Source organism: Calonectris borealis, chromosome 1 (genome assembly GCF_964195595.1).
Source record: "Calonectris borealis chromosome 1, bCalBor7.hap1.2, whole genome shotgun sequence".
Classification (NCBI taxonomy): Eukaryota; Metazoa; Chordata; class Aves; order Procellariiformes; family Procellariidae; genus Calonectris; species Calonectris borealis.
The window spans coordinates 57,668,294-57,688,172 of NC_134312.1; the positions used below are offsets into that span (position 1 = coordinate 57,668,294).

Genomic DNA, 19,879 nt, shown 5'->3' on the forward strand with positions numbered 1-19,879 from the left:
CAGGGCTTCGAGCTCGCCAGCCAGGCTGGAAAGCTCTCCTCCTCCTCCTCCCCATTCACCCCAGCTCCCATCGGCCATCTTGTTAGCACAAGGAGCGGGGAAGGGAACGCGGGGCTGGCTGAATCTGGGGCGGCTGATGGTGTCAGCCGGAGGTGGTTTCCAGGCAACTGTCACGCCGTGGGACACGGCGAGCCGAGAACACCGGGAACACCGCGTTCTCGCCGCACCGCCTGGGAGGGGGCCGAGCCTGGCACGGACGGAGCCGGCACAGGATGGTGCAGAGAGGGCAGTGTGAGGAAGAGGGTAGTGCAGGGATGGCAGCAGAGGAGGGGGTGTCCAGCATATCCCCTCCTGTCTCCCGCTCATCATACCCTCCCTGGCTTGGAGCAAGGATGCCCGAGCTGGCTGCTGGTACATCACACAGCAAGGAAGGACTGCATGGTATTTCACATGCACTCTGCATCGAGGAAAAACATCGCTCCGGACTCTGTACCCAAGCCCCCAGGCTTGTTGCGGGTGGTCCTGTTCTTCTTTGTCCCTTAACAAATCCAAAGCTCCCTCCCTACAAGTCACCAACCATTGTTGCCCACCCAGCCCAGCTCTGTGTCCCTGGGTGTCACTGGAAAAGTGCATTTCCTGTAAAAATGGGCTGCCTTTCTCTTCCACAAGGTGCCAGTCTTCCCCAGTCCTCAGTGGGTCCCACTGCCCCTCTGTGCTGATGCCCGAGGCAGCAGGCAGCACCCCAACTCCTGCCTGCCCGCCTCCCCTGCCTGCTTCAGAGCATCCCTGCCTGTGACCCTCACCTGCCTGGCAGCCCTTCCTCCCACTGCCAGCCCAGCTTTTCCCCTCCCAGCGATGCTGATACTCACATCCCCTTCGTTTTACCTAATTTGAGTGTTTTTTTAAAAGGCGGTTGAGTACAAGTGATTTTGAATGGAGGAGGGTGATAAAATTGCTCTGGCTGAGCAGCAGGAGACCAATGTGCGGATATGATGGACATGGGGAATGGGGCTGCGTAGTGCTGGGCAGGGTGGGTGCTGCAGAGGGGCAGAACCGCTTTAATGCCCTGTATACCAAGAAATGTTCTGCAGCCCTGTGCAGGTGACAGCACAGAGGGACAGGACAGTGTGGGGGTTATCTGCAGCCATCGCTGTCCCCAAGCCAGTCTTGCGGCTATTGATTTGGAACTTGCCCCGTTCATGCTAACCTTGGCAGTGCCAGCTTGCCCCTTATCAGCGCTGTTAAACCCCCGCTGCAATCTCCCGCCCTGTCCCACTGCCTCCTCTCTGGCAAGGAAGGATGCGGTGCCGGCTGCGAACACTTTTCCAAAGGAAATTTAAAGTCAGCCTCCTCTTTCTCCTGCTCTTGGCCCTCCTGGTGCACCTGGCGATGGATTTGGCTCTCCCCGCAGCCCTCAGGCCCTGTGGCTGTGATGCGAAAGCACCGAAAGCCTCGGGTGTCCCATCAGGCAGCCCCGTGCTGGCCAGCCCCAAAAAGCTGAGCCTGCGAATCCTTCAGGATTTCAGTGGCAGCAATGGCTCCTTGGAGAAAAGCTCCCAGCTGCAGGGAGCGGAGCCGCACGCAAGGGCTGGAGAGCCGGGGCTCCGGCACCAGCGCGGAGAGGAGAATGCGGGGTGGACCGAGGGATCAAAGCTGGCGGCACTCTTCAAGCATCCTCTTTACAACATCCCAATCCCGGAGGTGACAGAGAAAGACAAGCTGTTTGTCGTCAACCCCATGGAGAAGTTCAGCCTGCGCAGCAGCGGGAGTGACGAATGGTGAGGAACGAGCTCAGCCCTGACTTGCTTTTGGGGGATACGCAGGTTTGAGGGGACAAGCGTCAGGGACCAAACATGCCGTTTCCCTGCCGTAGATCAGCATCCTACCCCGGCGGGGCCCCAACTGCTGAGCGTGCTCTTCTTGTGCCTCAAATCCTTTCTTAGCCCTGAATTTCTGGGCTGCTACCTGGGAGCCTGTAGCACACGGCGAAGCCAAAGGAGACTCTTGAATTATTCATAGTGTTATGTAGGGTATCTTTTAGATGATCTCTTTGTCTTCTTTCCTTCCCCAATGCAGACTAGCCTTTGGTCTCTCCCTCTATATATGAGGAAGTCTCCACTCCAGTTTTCTAACCAGTTTTATCCCCCTCTCCCGACACGCTGGAGGTGCAAAGCCTGCAATGTAGGTTACCTCTAACCGTGAGACCGTTCCCGTCCTGCATTTCGCAGGACATCGCCTGACCTCTTTAGGCTTGGCCGTATGGTGAGCTCACCACTGCCAGCCGCCTATTTTTACCACTGGTCTACTAACCCCTAATTAGGAGGGAAGATATTAAAAGCTTTAGTGTCGATAACACGTAGCAGCTTTCTTACGAAAAGCACACCTTCCAAATGTGGTGGCTGCTAAAACTGGGAGAGAATAAAAGCCGGTTTAAGAGCTGGTTTCCATAACTGGGCATTTGCCATGTCTCTGAGGACCACCTCGCCTGTGGATAACCATGGGAGATGGGGCTGATTTGATGAAATTGGGGCACAGTCTGCATTTTCCTAGAGAGAAAGATGTGGATTTAGGTTATAGATGCCCTGGGCCAGACTGTCCCATTGCAGTGCCGGTGGGTGCTGGTGCGGGGGGGGCAGATACCCCCAGGAGCCCCCCTTTGAATGCCAGCAAACTGCAGATTTGCAGGAGGCACAGAGATAGTGCTACCCAAACTCATTCCCCCGGGGAAACCAGGGGTCTGCAATAAACCCATCCAAGGGGAACTGGACATTGAGGGTGGGAGTTCAGGTCAGTGCTGGGGATGGCTGGGAAGTCCCTGCTCTTCCACTCCTGTTTTATGGACACGTGTGTGTCCCCAGCGAGCATGTGGGGGGGTGTAGCCGGTTGTATTCCCGGGAGCTAATCCCTTGGGGAAAAACAGCAAGACAAGCTGCTCCAGCAGGGAAATAAAGGCACAGATGAGAGGAGCAGGATCACCCCAGGGATTTTCCACGGGGGATGCGAGGGAAGACACCAAGCCCCCGCCGGCCGTGCAGGTGGATCTCCCCAGCCACCAGCCATGGGTGGGATCTGCCCAGGTGCCAGGAGCCCCAAGGAGGGCATGCAGGGCAGGGGGGTTTGCCACCATCCAGGGCTTGTGTTGGGCCTTCCCCCCGCCTCACCCTCCATGCACCGGCTCCTGGGAAGGGCCTGGGGACGTGGGACCTGTCCCGTCCCAACTAAACGCTGTCATTGTTGTTGGGGTGGCGGTGGCTGTCGGGCTGCAGGGTCAGCAGCAGTAAAGCCGAGACGCTCCTCCCGACAGGGAAGACGGCCTACGACACCTACCCTGCCTGGCTTAAATTCCACATCGGCATCAACCGCTACGAGCTGTACCCCCGCCAGGACCCCCTGATGCCCACCCTTCTCCGGGACTTGGCCACGCAGAGGATCGTCAGCTCGGGTACCACCTGCCTGCCTGCACCCCTGCCCACACCCCTGCCCTGCTGCCTGCTGCCCGCCTCCCTCATCCCCATGTGCCCCCTTTCAGTCCAGAAGTCCGGTGGGACGCAGCTGAAGCTCATCATGACATTTCCGAATTACGGGCAGGCCCTCTTCAAGCCCATGAAGTGAGTAGAGCCAGGGACAACGCCATACCCCACCCACACTGTCCCGTTAGTTGGCAAGGAGTGGCTGGAGGAGACCACGGAGGGAGAAATGGAGAAATCCTTCGTGCGCTGCCTCGCTTCAGCCCCCCCACCCCAAAATTGAGGCGAGCGGGATGCTCCCCTTCCCCTCGCCTTCCCTGGTAGTGCTTGCGGCAGACTGGGTGCAGCTTGTGATGGGGTAGTGACCTCCAGTGGTGGAAAGAAGAAGATGGCCCATGAGGACCACCCAGAACCCTCCAGTCCATGAGGGCTTCCCAGCCCTTGGCTTGGGAGCAGGGGGTGCCTGGGGGCCTGGCTGGGGGGTTTGGGGCCGCATCGCCCAGCAGGGAGCAACTGGAGGAGACTGGGTCTGTCTGTGTCTCCAGTGGCACCAGGGACACAAGGTGAGGGGTGGTTTGGAGTGACCCCATCCATGGCCATCACCCCCGCTGTCCCCTCTCCTCCCAGGCAGACCCGGGACCAGGAGACCCCCATCGACTTCTTCTACTTCTCGGACTTTGAGCGGCACAATGCAGAGATTGCAGCCTTCCACCTGGACAGGTGAGCACAAGCTTTGCATCCAACTCTGCCCTCCCGTGATGTCAAAGCAGCAGAGAAGCTGCTCCTTCATCCCACCTCTTCCTCCCCATTGCGAGGGATACCTGCATCTCATGGTGTTTTTAATAACTCGCTGTGAAAACCAGCCAGGGTCGGCAAGATATTGTTCCAAGTTCTGTGTTTCAGGATCCTGGATTTCCGGCGAATCCCCCCAGTTTCTGGCCGTTTGGTCAATATAACGAAGGAGATTCGTGACATCACCACGGACAAGAAACTGGCCAAGACTTTCTTCATCTCCCCAGGTGAGCTTTCATGCCGTCCATCCTCTCCTGCAGCCACCCACATGGAGCTCACCTGGAGCCAGCTCCTGCCCGGCCTCCCCCTGCAGTGGGGCAAACCGTCCCTTTGGGGACTGCTCCAGCTCCTGCCGGGTCCCCTGCCACGGGGCTCTGCTCCTCAAGGCCTTCCTCGCCATTTGCTGGTGGCACGTGGCCAGGGTGCATAGACCATCCTCACCTGGCTGCCTGCCAGACCACCCTGCATGGGGGTAGCAGGCTCGTTGCCTTCCTGCTCTTCATCAACCTTTGCTTTGTCCCCATGGCCAGCGGGCAACGTCTGCTTCTACGGGGAGTGCTCCTACTACTGCTCCACCGAGCACGCCCTCTGCGGCAAGCCGGACCGGCTGGAGGGCTCCATGGCCGCCCTGCTGCCCGACAAGACCTTGGCCAAGCGCCGCTCCTGGCGCAGCCCCTGGCGCCGCTCCTACCACAAGAGCAAGAAGGCTGAGTGAGCTGGGGCACGGGGGGCACGGGGGGCACGGGGGGCATGGGGCAGCAGAGCCGTGGGACAGGAGGGGGTCACCCCACGGCCGCTCTCACGGCCCCGTCCCGGCCTATGCCTGCAGGTGGGAGCTGAACCCCAATTACTGCGCTCAGGTGCGAGAGACGCCGCCTTACAACAGGGGCCATCGCCTCCTCGACCTCATCGACATGACGGTCCTCGATTTCCTTATGGGTGAGCCCCGCCGTGCTGGCGCTGGGGGCTGCGGGGGCCCCTCAGGACTGAGGGACCCAAACAGCTCCGTGTCCTGCGGTACCGCACCCTGCGAGGTTTGTTGGCCAAACCATTGCTTGGGCTGCAGAGAGCTGCGCTCTTGCCCAAAACCAGAGCAAAGGGCTGTGCCATTAGCACACACCCCAGGCAGAAGCCAAAGGACGAGAGATGCCGGGGAGATCCCAGCTGAACACCCCGGGCACGGGAAGCGCCTCCCAGCAAGCTCCCACGTGCAGCCCCTGTGGAGCCGGGGCTGGCGGTGATGCTCCCCGGGGCTCGCACTGCCTCTCCCGTCCCCGGGGCCACTCCTTCCTCCCCGCGCTGTCCCCCCACCATCATCTGACTTGGAGAGCTTCCCGTCTCCTCGTCCCCGGCCGCCGCAGCCGTGCCTTTGCCGTTACTTCTGCTCCATTTGCCGCTGTTGTCCCTCCACGGGGCTGCTGGAATGAGAAGGGGCCTGGAGGCCCCGGGGGCTCTGCTCGCGTTCCCCCCATGGCCATGGCCACCAGACGGGCACCTTAGAGGTGCCCTCAGCCCTTTTCCCCAGCCTCTGCGTTTCGATCTCGCACCAGGAGGGTGCTCCATGTCCCTGCTCCCACCTCCTGGCCCACCACCCGATGGCAAATTTGTTGCCCTGCCGCAGGCAACATGGACCGGCACCACTACGAGACCTTCGAGAAATTTGGGAACGACACCTTCCTGCTTCACCTGGACAACGGTCGCGGGTAAAGCGGGACGGAGGGAAAGCAATCCCAGCAAAGGGGTGGGGGGAGACCGCGGATCTTGCCGAAACGCGCCCTGCGTTGGGCTCTGAGCTGCGGCGTGATGCTGCCCTGACACCGGCCGGCGGGCTTCTCCCCCCAGCTTCGGCACGCACTCACGCGACGAACCGTCCATCCTGGCCCCCCTCCGGCAATGCTGCAGGTAAGGGGCTCCCACCGCCCGCCCCAGAGCTGCTGTCGGGGAGAGGTTCCCCGGGTTGAAACCTCTCCCTCCTCATCTTCGGCAGCATCAAGAAGTCGACCTACCTGCGGCTGCAGCTGCTGGCCACCCAGCCCTACCGCCTGAGTGACCTGCTGCGGGAGGCGCTGGCCGCCGACCCCCTGGCCCCCATCCTGGCCGAGCCCCACCTGCGAGCGCTGGACCGACGCCTGGGGAAGGTGCTGGCAGCGGTGGGACGCTGCCTGGCTGGAGCAGCCCGCCCGGATGAGGTGCTGGTGGATGATGTGGGGTCACGGGTGTGATGGAGGGCTCGGTACCCCGCTGGGTTGGGGTGTTTTGGCCAGCTGCCGAGGGCGATACGGGGACCGGCGTGCAGCTCTGACTCCGTGTAGCGTCGGCTTTCGGCAGCACAATGCACCAGGAAAGCGGGCTGTAAGGATAGCCGGGATGGGGAGGGTATTTAAATAAAAAGGTTGGCCTAGTGGAGACACGAGCTGAGATCCCCCCCCACCAGAGCTGCTTTCCCAGCCCTGGCCTGTCCGTGCGTGCCTGGACGTGTCGCTTCAGCCCTCCAAAGCCTTTTAGGAAAGGGTAGGGATTTTTCCTGTCTTTCCCCAGCAAGAGCTGCCGAACTTGAGCAGTTGGCAAGCTCCTTCTGACCCCCCCCGCTCAGCGATGCCCTGGTGACCCCCAAAAAGAGAGCTGAGGCTCCCCGCTGCCAGTGTGGGGAAACTGAGGCATGAGCTCCCAGCCACTCACCGCTTATCCCTGCCCCATTCTTCCCACGCCCACCCAAAAACCCCCTCGGCTCCAGCATCGCCACCTCTGCCGCAGCACCGGGGGTGCAGCAAGGTGGGACAAGCCCCACTGTCCTCCCAGCATCCCCCCAAATCCTCCGGGAACTGCCGCCGGCTCCCTCCCTGCCCGAAAAAGTGGCTCTTGGGAGGGGACGGATTGACCCGGGTCCGTGCACCCTATTTAGTGCCCGGTGGCTCAGCACCCAGCTTATCCCCTGAGCCTCCCGGGGGGGTTAATCTGCGGCAGGGTTACATCAGCTGGGGCAGGTGCCATCGCTAGGCCACCGCCAGTGTCCCCAGGACGGGGCACAGGGTTGGCATCGGCATGGCCAGAGATAAAGGTGCCACTGGGGAGGAGAGCTGTCCTCCGGCCCGGCCGGTCACCCGCGGAGCGATGGGAAGCTGCAGGAAAGGGTGAAAAAGGGCGGCTGGTGCAGCGGGAGATGGAGCTGCCCTGGAAAAGCCAGGCGGAGATTTAGGCCGGAACAAAAAATGGGCTCGAAAGGGAGAAAAAAAAAAAGGGGAGACAAAGAGGATCTGTCCGCGTTACACAACAGGGCCGGGGACTCTGAATCGGGGTTTGTTGCGGCGTGCCCCCCCCGACGCCGGCGGCACGTCCTCCTGCTTCTGCCTCGGCGAGCGCACCAAACCCCGGCATGGGGAGGAAAAGGTTTCGGGGCTGTTTTGCAACAGGTTACTCCCCTTCTGCCGGCTTCATATTTTTTAACCCTTTCTATAAATGCCTTTTTGCCACCATACCCAAAGCTGGCGGGGCCGTTCCCACCCCGTGCCCCAAGGATGCAGCCCCACGGATGCAGCCCCACAACTGTGTCCGGACACAGGCGGCCGGTCCCCCCGCTCCTCGCTGAGCCCTCCCAGGCAAATCATTTTCCGAGGTGCTGTCGGATTTAGAAGCCGGGGCGTGGGAGGGCGGCTGTTTTCTCAGCCCAGCGAGTTTGCACAAGGTCCCGGCTGTGCCGCCGCGCATTCAAGGTCCCATGGGAGCAGCCGGGTTTGGCTCGCATCCCCCTGCTGAGCCGGCCTGGCCGCCCGTGGGGGGAGAGGGATGGTAACGGCGTGTCTGAGGCCACGGGCCCGGGGAGCAGCAGAACCCGCCCGCCCGGTCGAGGCGGCGTGGGCACACGGGCGTCAAGTGGGGCTGCCCGTGCCGCGGGGACGGGTTCAGCCGTGCCGTCGTGCCGGGTGGTGCGTGGGGGTGCCGGGTATTTCCCACCCCATCCGGGCTGGCAAACCGGCTGCCCCAGCAAAACCTAAACAGGGTCGGAGCACAGCCCTGCACCTGGGAGCCCCCATTTTGGGCCGGCATCACCCATGGGACCTGCCCGGGGTGGGCATGGAGGGGGGACCTGCCCGGGCTGCCTGCGGCCCTTGGTGGGCATGGAGGCTGGAGGGAACCCCCCGGGGAGGAGGCGTTTGGTGACCAGCTCCCCGTGGGCAGCCAGGGGGTGGGGATGGGGTGGGGATGGGCAGGTTGGCAGCCCAAAATGATGTTGATAATAATAAAATAAAATAAAAGTATAATAATAATATGACAATAGCGATAATAATAGCGATAATAATAGCGATAATAATAATAATAATAATAATAATAATAATAATAATAATAATAATAATAATAATAAAGAAGGGGATACCGAAGAGGCCCGAGGGCCGGGGGGGCGGTGGCGGCCCCCCCGCGGCAGCCCCGGCGGGCGCGCGCGCGCGGTGCAGCGGGGCGGGGCGGTGGCGGCGGGACCGGGGAGGGGGGGCAGCGGAGGGGGGCGGGGGCGGGGGCCGCCTTCCCCTGCAAAACAAAAGGGAGCGGAGCGGCGGCGGCAGCCGAGAGGGACGGTGTGGGCTGCCTTCCTGCTCTGCGCGACTTGCTGGTGGGTTTGCGTGGGGTGGGGGCACGGCGGGTTTGGGGAGGGGGAAGGGGAGTTGCGGGTGGGCCGGCTGGCTCGTACCGGGGGGAGATGAGCCGGGCCGGGGGGGGTGCAGAGGGTCCGACGGGGCAGCGGCTCTGCGCGCGGGTGGGTGCTCGCGTGGGTGGCCCGTGGGAGAGGAAGGGAAGGGGGTTTATAACCCTATAAGGGGAGGCGGCCGCGCTGGCGCTGGGGCGGGCGGCTCCATCCCGGCCCGGCCCCGGCGGCGGGGGCGGCCCGGGGCAGCAGGTGCCCCTCGGCGGGCTCGGAGCACCCCCCGCCGCACCACGGCCGCCTGCACGGGAGGGGGTTTCGGTAGGTACCGGGACCCCTATCGCAGGGGTGGGGTTCCCCGCGAGTGGGGTCCCTCCAGGTGGGTCCCTTCCCACTGACACTTTCCTCTCTCCCCGGCCCCCCAGGTGAACCGTGACCCCCCCCGTGCCGCCGCCATGTCCCGCCGCAGCCAGCGCCTTGTCACCACGCGCTATTACCCCGGGGACGACGATGCCACGACCAGCAGCAGCAGCAGCTCCCTGCTGGGGGGCCAGCAGCTCCCCTTTAAGGAGAGCACTGGCAGGTTAGTGGGGTGCAGGGGTGGGGGGGGTCCCCCCTCCCAAATATGGACAGGGACACTCTATCCCACACCACGGACCAGGCACCGTCCCAGGGTGAGGCATGAGGGCGGCTTGCAGAAGGGAGCTAGGCGGCAAGCTCACTGTGTTTCGGCATGGCCGCCGGCCACCTTGGCACTGGCTGTGCCCCGCTCTGGCAAAAGCCCCGTGCTCCCCACCCCTGGCACCTCTGCGTTGCCCCGCTGCCCCGGCACAGGAGGCTGCCGTGGGCGGCTCGGGGCGGCTGCGTGCCTCCTCCCAGCCGCGGCCGCCTCTGGCTCGATGGCGGGAGGGAGGTGCGCTGCAAGCGCCGGGCCGGAAAACCGCAGCGGTGCGAGCGGAAGTGGTGCCGGCAGCTGCCTGGGGACGGGCGGGAGGACCTTTTGCAAAGCAGCGGTTGCACCCTTCGAAACCTACCGCCATCTGGTACGGCGGGGGGGGGTGGAGGGAAGTGATGCCCGCCGAGGGATTAGGGTGAATTCCCCATTTCTCCCCCGCGGGTGCACCATGACCCCCACCCCATAATCACGCATGGCTGATGAGCCCATTCTCACCCCCGGCAGGACAATCAGGAGGAAATCGAGCAGCACAAAGCGCCTTTCTCCTGCCCCCAGCACCCAAACCTCCTACTACAGCGAGTCCCTGATGAGCGAGTCCTACCTGGGGGGCAGCCGGGGCCTCGCCGCCCTGGGCAGCTCTGTGCTGGACGATGCCCTGGACAGCAGCACGTACTGGGGTGAGCCCTCCCTCCCTCTTGCAGCAGCTGGGGACCTCCCTGGGCATCGGGGGGGTGTTGGGGCAGCCCCCCAGGCCGGCTGACCGGGTTGGCCCCTGTGAAGGTGGTTGTGGGTGGCTTCTCAGGGGGACTGTGTTTTGAGGGCAGGTGGGGAGCTCTCCACCAGGAGGAGAAGAGGCACAGGGGACACCGAGTCCAGTAAGATCAACGGGCTGCTGGAGAGCAAGACGTATGACACCTACGCCTCTTCATCTGGGTACTCCTCAGAAGATGACTACGCTGGTAGGGATGCACCAGCCTCTCTGTGATGGCAGGGATGCTGGGGGAGACGTCCCCAAGGGGACCAGCCAGGGCCTGGCTCTGCCCAGGATGCTGCCAGCCCCCCTGCTGCATGCCTCCCCCTGTGCAAAGCCTTGCTCTGGGCGATGCCCAGGGATGCAGGCTCCATTTGGTGACTTACCGCCTCGCTTCTTCCTTTCTAGGTCACTTTTACTCAGGCCAGAGTAGCTCCGGGTCGGGGCTGAGGACCGCAGCCTCCCGGGTGGGCTCCTTCCTCTGGCAGGTGCTCACTTCCCCGGGTGAGTGGAGGGCTGGCGGGGGGGTTTCTAGTAGCACCTTTCTTCCCTGCCAGCTTCTCCCTTCCCCCCGTGCCATGTGTGCTGTTCCCTGATCGGGTGGAGGGGTTTTATCCCCCTGTGGGAGCATCCTTGGGGACAGAGGGGACATCTCTGCTGGGACCTTGCCTGAGGCTCAGCTTCTTTCCCGGCAGTTCGGTTTGTGGGGTGGCTGTTCTCGGGGCTGGCAGCTGCCTGGCACCGCCTCACCGGCGCGGCTCCCCGCCTGGGCGGCGTCCCCTTCTCCAGGTGAGCATGGCGGTAGGACACCGGGATGGGGAGAGGCGTGGGGAAAATCCGCAGGACCCCAGAGAGGGGGTATCCTGCAGAGCCCGGCACACATGGGGTGGGTGTCTTGTGCCGAAACCCGGCTGGGCTTTGCTTTCCCTCTGGCCCCCATCCAGAGAAGCGCTGCGGTGGGGGAAGGTGGCTGCAGTCCTGCAGGCGCCTCTTTCTTCTCCGTGCTCCAGGCGCTACCCGTGGCTGAAGAGGTCCCTGCTTCTGCTATTGCTCCTCCTGCTCCTCGCTGCTGCCGCCTATGGTGAGTTGGCCTGGCTCGATCTGTTGCCCTGAGATCTGGGGCAGTGCAGAGCACCCCACCGCTGTTCCCAGGGGATGCGATGGCTCCAAGCTCAGTGCTCGTGGCTCCTGGTACCCTGGTGCATCTGCACCCCTGTGCTGGGGCCTCCTGGTAACCCCAGGCGATGCTGATGGCTGAGCCTCTGCACGTCCACCCTGTCCCCCGCTGTGGCCCGTTACCGGCCTGCCGTTGTAACCATCTCATCCCCCTGCGTGCCCAGGAGCTTGGTACTTCTACCCGTATGGGCTGTCGACGCTCAGCCTCCCCGCCTTCCCGTGGTGGGGAGCTGGAAAGCTTTCCTCCTCCGATGGTCCGCAGGCAGGGGACCTGACTGCGCTGGACCAGGTAAGCCTCAGCAAAGGCACGGCGGTGGCCCGGGTGGGGTGGGTGCCTTGCAGGGAGAGCCGGGACAGTGTGGTCTGTGGCTGACGGAGCCCTTCCAGGGGATGGGGAAGTGGTGGAGGATGGGGCAGATGGTGGCTCTGTGCTGGTGGAAATAGCTCCCCCAGCTTGTGGCCATCTCACTCTCGGGGTGTCCCAGGGATGGAGCAGGGGGAACATCTGTCCTCTCCTGAGAAGCAGCAGATGAATAAGATGCCACTGACTCTGGGGACCGGGTGGCCTGGGTCCCCTTCCACAGGGGTCCCTGTGGAGCAAGCGGCCCCCCGGGGGTCTGCACCTTGCTGGAGGGCTGCATCGTGCCCTACCTTTGCTGCCACAGGGGCTGTGGGGTGAGCACCGGCTCCTGGCTCGCTTCCAGGCCCTGGAGAAGCGCTTCGAGGCACTGGAGGCCGAGGTGTTGCGGTGGGAGCTGCGGCGGGGGGCGGCAGCGGTGGCGGCGGGGGGAGAGCCGCCCCCGGGAGACGTCCTGGCGCTGCTGGAGGGGCTGGTGAACCGCCGGGACGCGGGGCTGAAGGAGCATCTCCGAACCGATGTGACCAGCCACCTCCAGGTGAGGGGCGCGGGGGGCACAAGGGGAGATGGGGGCATGCGGGGTCGGGCTCTGATGTTCCCCCCTGTTCCTCACCCTGCAGGGCGAGCTGGATGCCCTCCGAGCCCAGGTGCAGAGGGATTTAGACTGGCGCCTGGGGAAGATTGCACAAGCCTCTCAGGTAAGGGGGTGAGCGTGTGATGGTACCCGGGCAGGACATCTTCACCACCGGCATCACAGGTCTCACCCCTTCCCCTTCTCCTGGCAGGAGATGGAGGCGCGCTTGCTGGAGCTGAACTCGGAGTGGCAGAGGTAACACTGGCTGTCCGGGCAGAGCTGCCGCCCTCTTCGGGGCAGGCGGGTAGCAGGGTGAAATGCCCACAGAGGCTTGGGAGGGGTTTCCAGGTCTGGTGAGGAAAGGAGAGGTTGAGAGGTACAATCTTGGGGCGGGAGAGGAGGGGTGGATACGTGGGTTTGTCGACAAGAAAGTGCCCTGGCTGGCAGCAGGGCTCAAAGGGCGATTGCAGCAAATTGTCTTCGCCACCGTCATTTTGCACCACCATGGGGAACGTGGCCCTTCAGCTGAGGGGTGAGCTGGCCCCGCGGGATGCAGTAGAAGGGGTCATTGCCACAGGAATTAAAACCATTTGGGGCTGGAGATGGGGTGATGAGCATAGGTGATGGGGGATGAACCTCCTCCCCCAGTTTGCAGAGGGGAGCTGGGACTGTTGGCGCATGATTTTGTTGCCTTTCTGTCGGCACAGCTCGGCGCAGGAGGGCCTGCGAGGGAGCTTCCAGCGGGAGGTGGGCAAGCTGGAGCAGGAGGTGGCAGCGCTGAGGAGGGAGCTGACCGGCCTCAAGTCGGACCAGGAGGTGATGGGGAAGCACGTGGAGGGGATGCTGGAGCAGCTGAAGGTGGTGCGGGCTGATGTGAGTCCCCGGTCCCCACCCTGTTTGGCAGAGGGAGGCGCGAGGGTCCCTGCCCTGGGGCTGAGCTCTGTCCCCACTGTTTCAGGTGGAAGCGCAGTTCCCGGCATGGATCAGCCGGTTCCTGTCGCAGCCCCAGCGGGACGGTGCTGCCAGCCTTGTCCTCCAGCGGGAAGATTTGCAAGCAGAGCTCCAGGCCCTGGAGCGCAAGATCCTGGCCAAAGTCCTGGAGGACCGGAGGCTGTCGGCACGGGATGCTCAGGCCAGCATCGGAGTAGCCCTGCGGCAAGGGGGGACCACAGGGGTGACAGAGGAGGTGAGATCTGGCCTGAGCTCTGGGGACATGGTGGTGGCCACAGGCACGGTGTTGGGGGGAGCTGGCACGCGTGCCTGGCAGATGGCTGAGCCGGGGGACAGCCCTTAGAGCTGGGACATCAATCCCGGACTCGCATCCCACCTGGCAAGAGCATACCTGAAACTCCTCCATCCCTTCTCTTCCATCAGCCTCCCCTGGGTCGTAGGTGGTGATATCCGCATGCCTGCGAGGCTCTTGCTTGTCTTAAAATCCAAGTTTCTGCTTGTGCATCTTTCACCCAGAAGCAGGGCAGGTGCCAGCAACATGTCCATGGGTTGAACATCTTGCTTACCTCCCTCCTTCAGCAGCGCCGCAGAGTCATTTGGGGCAAAGCATTTCAGCAGAATGACACCACGGGAAAAAATGAGCCTGCTTGCTTTGGAAAGAGTTGTTGGCAATTCCCCAAGGAGGGAGGGATCAAGCAGGATTAGCAGCCCCGCAGCTTGCGCAGGCTTTGTGCACACCGTAAAGTTTAGACCCAGAGCGGTGCTGCAGGGTCCCAGCTCCTGGGGTTGGCTCCTGAGGGATGCTCTGGTGGGCTCCCATATTTTCCAGATGGGGATCCCATGGAATAGGGTAGGGGCGACAAGCAGACGATGCTGTGGTGGTGATCAGGTGGGCTGTCAGGTTGTGTCTGGTAGCCACTGGTGGATCCGGGACCAGTCTGCCCTTTGGGATGGGGACAGGCGAGCCCAGTGTTCCTGGGTGCCGCCCCTTCATTGCACAGCGCTTCTTATCTGGGGTATTTTTAGCAACCTCTAACGAAGCTTCCCAGCCAAATGCGTGTCCTCTCGTTTTTGCTGTGGTGATTCATCCCCTGGCTGTTCTGTGGGAAGGTCCTTGTGCCCTCTCCGTCCCCGTGGGGTGGAGGCGGGTGGGCGGCAGGACGCCTGCCCCAGCCCTTCACCCCTCTTGTGCCCTCTGCTCCCGCCGCAGCAAGTGCACCTCATCGTGGGTCAAGCCCTGAAGCGCTACAGCGAGGACCGCGTGGGGATGGTCGACTACGCCTTGGAGTCGGCGGGTAGGTGGTGGGGGGCTCTCGACCTCCCTGGGACAAGCCAGCCATCCTGGGGAAGGGGTGTCATGGGGCTTACCCGCTGCTGTCCCCTCTCCATCCCAGGGGCCAGCGTCATCAACACCCGCTGCTCGGAGACCTACGAGACGCGGACGGCGCTGCTGAGCTTGTTCGGCATCCCCCTGTGGTACCACTCGCAGTCCCCCCGTGTCATCCTGCAGGTGGGCACCCTCGGGGCAAGACCCCACCAAGGGGGAGAACGGGACAGGCTGGTTCTTCTGTGGGCTTGGTGGGTTTTTTTGGGCTCTCGCTGTTGCTCCAAGCAAGCGGCCAGGCTGATGTCGGGGGGGAGAAAATGGCACTGATGGCGATAACCTTGCTGGTGTCTTGCTCCTGTGCTCGTAGCCAGACGTCAACCCCGGGAACTGCTGGGCGTTTTGCGGGTCCCAGGGCTTTGCCGTCATCCGCCTCTCCAGCATCATCCGCCCCACGGCCGTGACGCTGGAGCACATCCCAAAAGCCCTCTCGCCCCAGGGGACCATCCCCAGCGCCCCCAAGGACTTCGCTGTCTATGTGAGTGCCCTCGGACGGACCCGAGGGAGGAGCGGGGGGACACAGTGGGAGGATGCCATGGTGGAGGGCGCAGGAGGGGAGGGCTAGCGAGCCCCGTACCTGGCTGTGGGGTGCTCTGGGGGGTGGGTGTTATCCTGAAGAGGAGGAAGAAGCACTACTGGGGGGGAGAGGGGGAGCACCAGGCTTTGGGGGAAGGGTTTTGGGGGACACTGGGAGAGAGGGGATCGAGTGGGTGTAACTCTCGGTCTTCCCCCCATCCTTCCCCACTGGCCCCCGTCCCCGCTTGTCTGTTTTGGCCTGGAAGAGCAGGAGCAGGGGCCAAGCGCGCTTGTGTCTCCATCTCCCTCTCCTGCCCTGGGTGCGCTCATCACCTCCGGTTCTCCCTCTCTGACCACCCCTGGTTCTCCCTTTGTGCCTCCCTGCCCCCCCATAGGCCTTGAAGGAGGAGGGAGAGGAGGAGGGTCTTCTCCTGGGGCAGTTCACCTACAACGAGAATGGTGACCCCATCCAAACGTTTTACTTGGAGGTAAGCGCTTTGCCCTCGTAGCACCTGACCCCGAGAAGAAAATGGGGCCCCCGGGGTCTCTGAGCCCTCAAGAGCTCTCAAGGGCTCAGCTTTTTCCTTCCTCCCCTCCCCAAGGGTGATGCCGTGGGCACGTACCAGCTGGTGGAGCTCCGGGTGCTGAGCAATTGGGGCCACCCCGAATACACCTGCATCTACCGCTTCCGCGTGCACGGGGAGCCGGCGCACTGACCCCCGGCTCCCGTGCGGGACGAGGATGCTGCCGGGCCGACAGCAGGAGGGGATTTGTCCGGTTTGCCGCTTCGCACGTAGAAATCCTGGGATGTGCCAGCAGCCGCCCCGGGAAGCTGCTCCCCTCCGAGGAGGAGAAGAGCTGGTGTTTAAGGGGTGAGGCTTTCACTCTTCCAAGGACCGGGGTGGTGAGGCAAGAGCGTCCCACGTGGGTCCTAGCGCAGCCTGGCTTGTTTTCAGTGCGTATCGGACATTTTAACTTTTTAAGCTAATTTTTATCGGGTCTGCACAGCCCCTCATCCCCGTTACCCTGCTCCTCTCTGACGGTGCGCCTCGTGTAACCGGGGCTTGGGAAGGGGGTATGTAACTTTGCAATGTGCTTCACGCGGGCTTGGGCGTACGGGACCGCGATGACCGGCTCAGTGCTGCCGGAGTGGGTGGGAGCCACCGGTCACGGCCACCGAGTCTCTCCCCTCCACGCAGGGTCATTTCTGCCTTGGTGTTGGTCTAGGTAAAGATCTCCAGACCTCCGATGCTGGGCCGGCAGAGGGGAAATAAGACAGTATTAACGAAGTATTAACATAAAACCTAACAGTTTGGGGCAGCAGGAGGGGAGAAATTCGGCACGCGTTGGTGGCAAAGCCCACCCCGGTGCTGCCATCCGTCCGCTCAAGCCCTCCTGCCGCCGGCGGCTGTGTTGGGTCTTGACGATGCCGTTGGCCACCCCGGCTGGCCGGCTCCCCGGCATTAAGCTTGACGATGCTATTGAAAACTCCCGTCGCCTGCTTCCCCTTTTGGGTTTGTTCTGTGGTTGTTTTTTTTAAGGGGGGCAGGGAGGTGAGTTATTTTCCAGTTGGGGTGTTGGAAATTTTTTTTGTAGTAACAAAGGAAAAAAGATTTTTTTTCTGTGCAATTTCTACTTAACCGGAGAACGCTATGTGGTGCCGCTCGAGTGAGTGGCTTAGACGCAGAGAGGGCTAGAGCTTTTTTTAATAAGAGAATAGCGCGTGCAGTAGGATAAGCTAGAATAAGATGAGCAGAGCTGTTTAAAATAAGGGTCGTTGGTGGCTTTGTAGCTGGACCTGAGAGACAAGGTCCTCTGTGGACTGCTGCTCGGTGGGGTGCTGGAGGCATTCCTGCCCTTCTTGCTCCGGAGATGTCCTCCGAGACTGCAACATGTGGCTGTGGCCTCTCACCCGTGGCCGCATCTGTATATAGGCGACTGTTCGCAGCGAGCGGGAGCTGCTGCCCCAGTGCTCTGCACGACTCTCTCTGTGCCTCGGCGGGCTCTTGGGTGGGAGATGGGGCAATCCCCAGGGCTTGCAGGTGTCAGCACGCTTCTGCACCTTGGGGAGCAACAGGGTCTCCCCGCACCTGCAGTGCTCAGGGCTGCCTCCGTCACCTCCCGGTCCCCGATGGCAGATGGCTGGCGCAGGCTGACCTCCTTTCTCTTGGAAGGTCTCCCTTTCCCTTCTGCCTTCTCCTCGCCGGCATTGCTCGGTTCCCTGAGCTCTGGCTGCTGGAGCAGGATGGGGAATTCTGCCTGCAGTGGGCACGTAAATCGTGTCTGTACCCATGGTGTGGTTGGGGGGAGCCGTGGCAGGGGACTGCAGGAAGGATGCTCGGGGACCTTCTGCGGGCTGAGGAGTGCCAGGGCCATCTGGCCACTCCACCTCCTGCCTGCATCACGCTTAGTTTGGCTTACGTTCTTGGATGGCGCTTACAGCCTCCACATTTGTCTTGTGTTTTGTTGAAAGAAAAGCTAAAGGGCTCGTGTTTAGCGTGTCAGCCCTGTCCGATGCTGGCATCATCCTTCCCCTGGCACCGCGAGCACTAGGGGAGCACCATGAATTGATTCCCACTCTGGCCTTCTCTGCTTGAAGCACTGTAGGGCGAGGGGCGTAGAGGAGGGGAAGGGGCTGAAGAAGTGTCTCCCTTCAGCACGCCCTGATGTGTCTTGGGCAGAGGCGCTGAGCCCTGTCCCCCTCCCTGCCAGCCCGAGGGGATGAGGATGATGGCAGCATCTGGAGGGGTCTTCTCACTCCAGGCAAGGGAAGTGAGCCCGAATGGGTTTAACCCGTCTCCAGTGGGTTAAAATTACCCCGTGGAGCCCCCTGCAGAGCTGGGAGGCCCTGCTGCCGGGAGAAAGCAGACCTGCAGCCAGATCCAGTGACGACAAATTCTCTCCTATATTGAGCGTAGTCTTAATTCTTGGCATCCACAGCCAAAGTTATTTTAAACTTGTCTACAGCTGCCCGCTTGCCTTGGAGTCATGTCCGTGAGTGCCCTCTGCGCATGGCCTTGTGCTTTTATAAATGCCTAGACCTGTCCCGGCCTCGGCAGAGCAGCTCCTGTATTTAATTGAATGATAAAGAGAGAGCAGAGATGAAGCTCTCCCCCCTCCCCTGGGGTTCTCAGCCTGCTGGAGCAAATGCCATAACCACGAGGCTGGAAAACCCCTTTTCTTATGTCTCTTCTGGCTCCCTGGCCTCTGGGTTGGGCTGTTGGGGCAGACAGGGTCTTTGCCCAAGAAAAAAATGATTTCATGGTAAATCGGGCATGCTGGTGAGAGGTGGGAAAGGGGGAGCTCTTTCCCTAGAATGGAGTTGGAGCAGGGTCTCTGCTCCTTCCAAGGGGCTGTTACAACTGCTGGCTGTGGGGTAGGGAGCATGTGGCTTTACAGGGCAGGCTTGCCCTGTCCTTTGGAGATGAAAGTCTCTGCTGTTCTGAGGTAAAACCCCCTGGAGACACCAGCGAGAGGTCACCCTGGGGCTTTCTGCCCTTCTCTAGGGGATAGTGCTGGTTTTGGAGGCCTCACCACGCCGACTGTGTGAGGATCCCCAGGAAGGCACGCTGGGGCTATGTGTGGTTTTTCAGCACCCAAATTCTGCATCGGTGCCCGGCCAGCTGCCTCTCGCCCCAGCAGCTTGCGGGATTTCTGCAACACTTTCCTGAGCTGCAAAGGAAAAGAGGGCACCTAAAACTGCTGCTTCAGCATGTGCATCTCCACCCAGGGGTATTTAATCCTAGGGCTGATGCAGATGAGTCTGGTGAGGCAAGAGAAATGCAAAACAGCTGTCAGAGCAGATTTCCCTTACTGACTCCATTTCCCTCCTCTATTCTCCCTCCTTCCTGGTTTGCCCTACACACGTGTTACGAAATAGTCCTGCAGAAACAGATGGTTACACAGGCAGGAGACAAGTTTGTATTTGATGCTGTAGCCTGTTGCAAATGCTGCACTGTTTTGTTCATTTTATTTTTTAATCAACAGATTGTAATTTATGCCTATGCAAGAAAAAAAAAAGACCAAGACAAATAAATTATATCAAAACTGCTGTGGGTGTTTTGCAGGTGAATTTGCTCTTCTTCTATGTGTTTTCATGGTAAATCCTTATTTTCCAGCCTGACATACTAACTCTAGGGTCAGCAGTTTTCACCTTGTTATCGAGCAGGCTCTGGGATGCAAAAACTGCTTGGAGCAATGATGAAAACAAGACTTACTCTTAAAAACTCAAACTCCTTGGGACTTTGATGACTTCTAGTAGTCTTAAGTCTGTGACAGCCATGGTCTATGTGCTCAGTCCCTCCCACAGTGACTTCCGAGCCATCCCTGGCCATCAGTCCACCCTTTGCCTTATCATGGGCAGGAACAGAGCCTGGCTTGGCCCCGAGGAGTGGCAAATGAGTCTGGGGCAGCAGGGAGGGCAGGACAAAGCCTGACACAAACCACAATTAAGGGTAGCTGCAAGTTGCTCTCTTTTCCGTAACATAGACTGTAAATTACTCAGCAGGCAGCTAAGAGCAAGTAAAAAAGAAATACTTAACTTCCTCATGCTGAGGACAATTAACCTAGAGCATAAAAAAAGGCTGCAAAAAGGGAAATTG

General features: G+C 61.3%; 2 protein-coding genes across 2 annotated transcripts; both read left to right on the forward strand.

The window, feature by feature from the left end:
* Positions 1-1,299: 1,299 nt before the first annotated feature.
* Positions 1,300-6,481, forward strand: LOC142086619 (extracellular serine/threonine protein kinase FAM20C-like). Its single transcript, XM_075159880.1, has 10 exons — positions 1,300-1,778; positions 3,267-3,442; positions 3,530-3,608; positions 4,095-4,187; positions 4,371-4,486; positions 4,790-4,970; positions 5,089-5,198; positions 5,881-5,962; positions 6,102-6,161; positions 6,247-6,481. The coding sequence occupies exons 1-10, from the start codon at positions 1,300-1,302 to the stop codon at positions 6,479-6,481; spliced, it is 1,611 nt and encodes a 536-aa protein (XP_075015981.1).
* Positions 6,482-8,779: 2,298 nt separating this feature from the next.
* On the forward strand, positions 8,780-19,329 carry SUN2 (Sad1 and UNC84 domain containing 2). Its single transcript, XM_075155202.1, has 18 exons — positions 8,780-8,862; positions 9,318-9,475; positions 10,073-10,245; positions 10,393-10,527; positions 10,728-10,823; positions 11,015-11,108; positions 11,330-11,400; positions 11,660-11,784; positions 12,161-12,391; positions 12,474-12,551; positions 12,639-12,682; positions 13,135-13,300; positions 13,386-13,613; positions 14,589-14,673; positions 14,773-14,888; positions 15,073-15,240; positions 15,674-15,766; positions 15,881-19,329. The coding sequence occupies exons 2-18, from the start codon at positions 9,348-9,350 to the stop codon at positions 15,992-15,994; spliced, it is 2,145 nt and encodes a 714-aa protein (XP_075011303.1). The 5' UTR covers positions 8,780-8,862; positions 9,318-9,347; the 3' UTR covers positions 15,995-19,329.
* Positions 19,330-19,879: the final 550 nt, after the last annotated feature.

Bases quoted from the DNA above. Each gene is read 5' to 3' on its own strand.
- LOC142086619 (XM_075159880.1), top strand. From the start codon at position 1,300: ATGCGGTGCCGGCTGCGAACACTTTTCCAAAGGAAATTTAAAGTCAGC. The intron at 3,443-3,529 runs GTACCACCTGCC...GCCCCCTTTCAG, and splicing joins GCAGAGGATCGTCAGCTCGG to TCCAGAAGTCCGGTGGGACG. The intron at 6,162-6,246 runs GTAAGGGGCTCC...CATCTTCGGCAG, and splicing joins CCCCTCCGGCAATGCTGCAG to CATCAAGAAGTCGACCTACC.
- SUN2 (XM_075155202.1), top strand. From the start codon at position 9,348: ATGTCCCGCCGCAGCCAGCGCCTTGTCACCACGCGCTATTACCCCGGG. The intron at 9,476-10,072 runs GTTAGTGGGGTG...CACCCCCGGCAG, and splicing joins TTTAAGGAGAGCACTGGCAG to GACAATCAGGAGGAAATCGA. The intron at 11,785-12,160 runs GTAAGCCTCAGC...TTGCTGCCACAG, and splicing joins ACCTGACTGCGCTGGACCAG to GGGCTGTGGGGTGAGCACCG.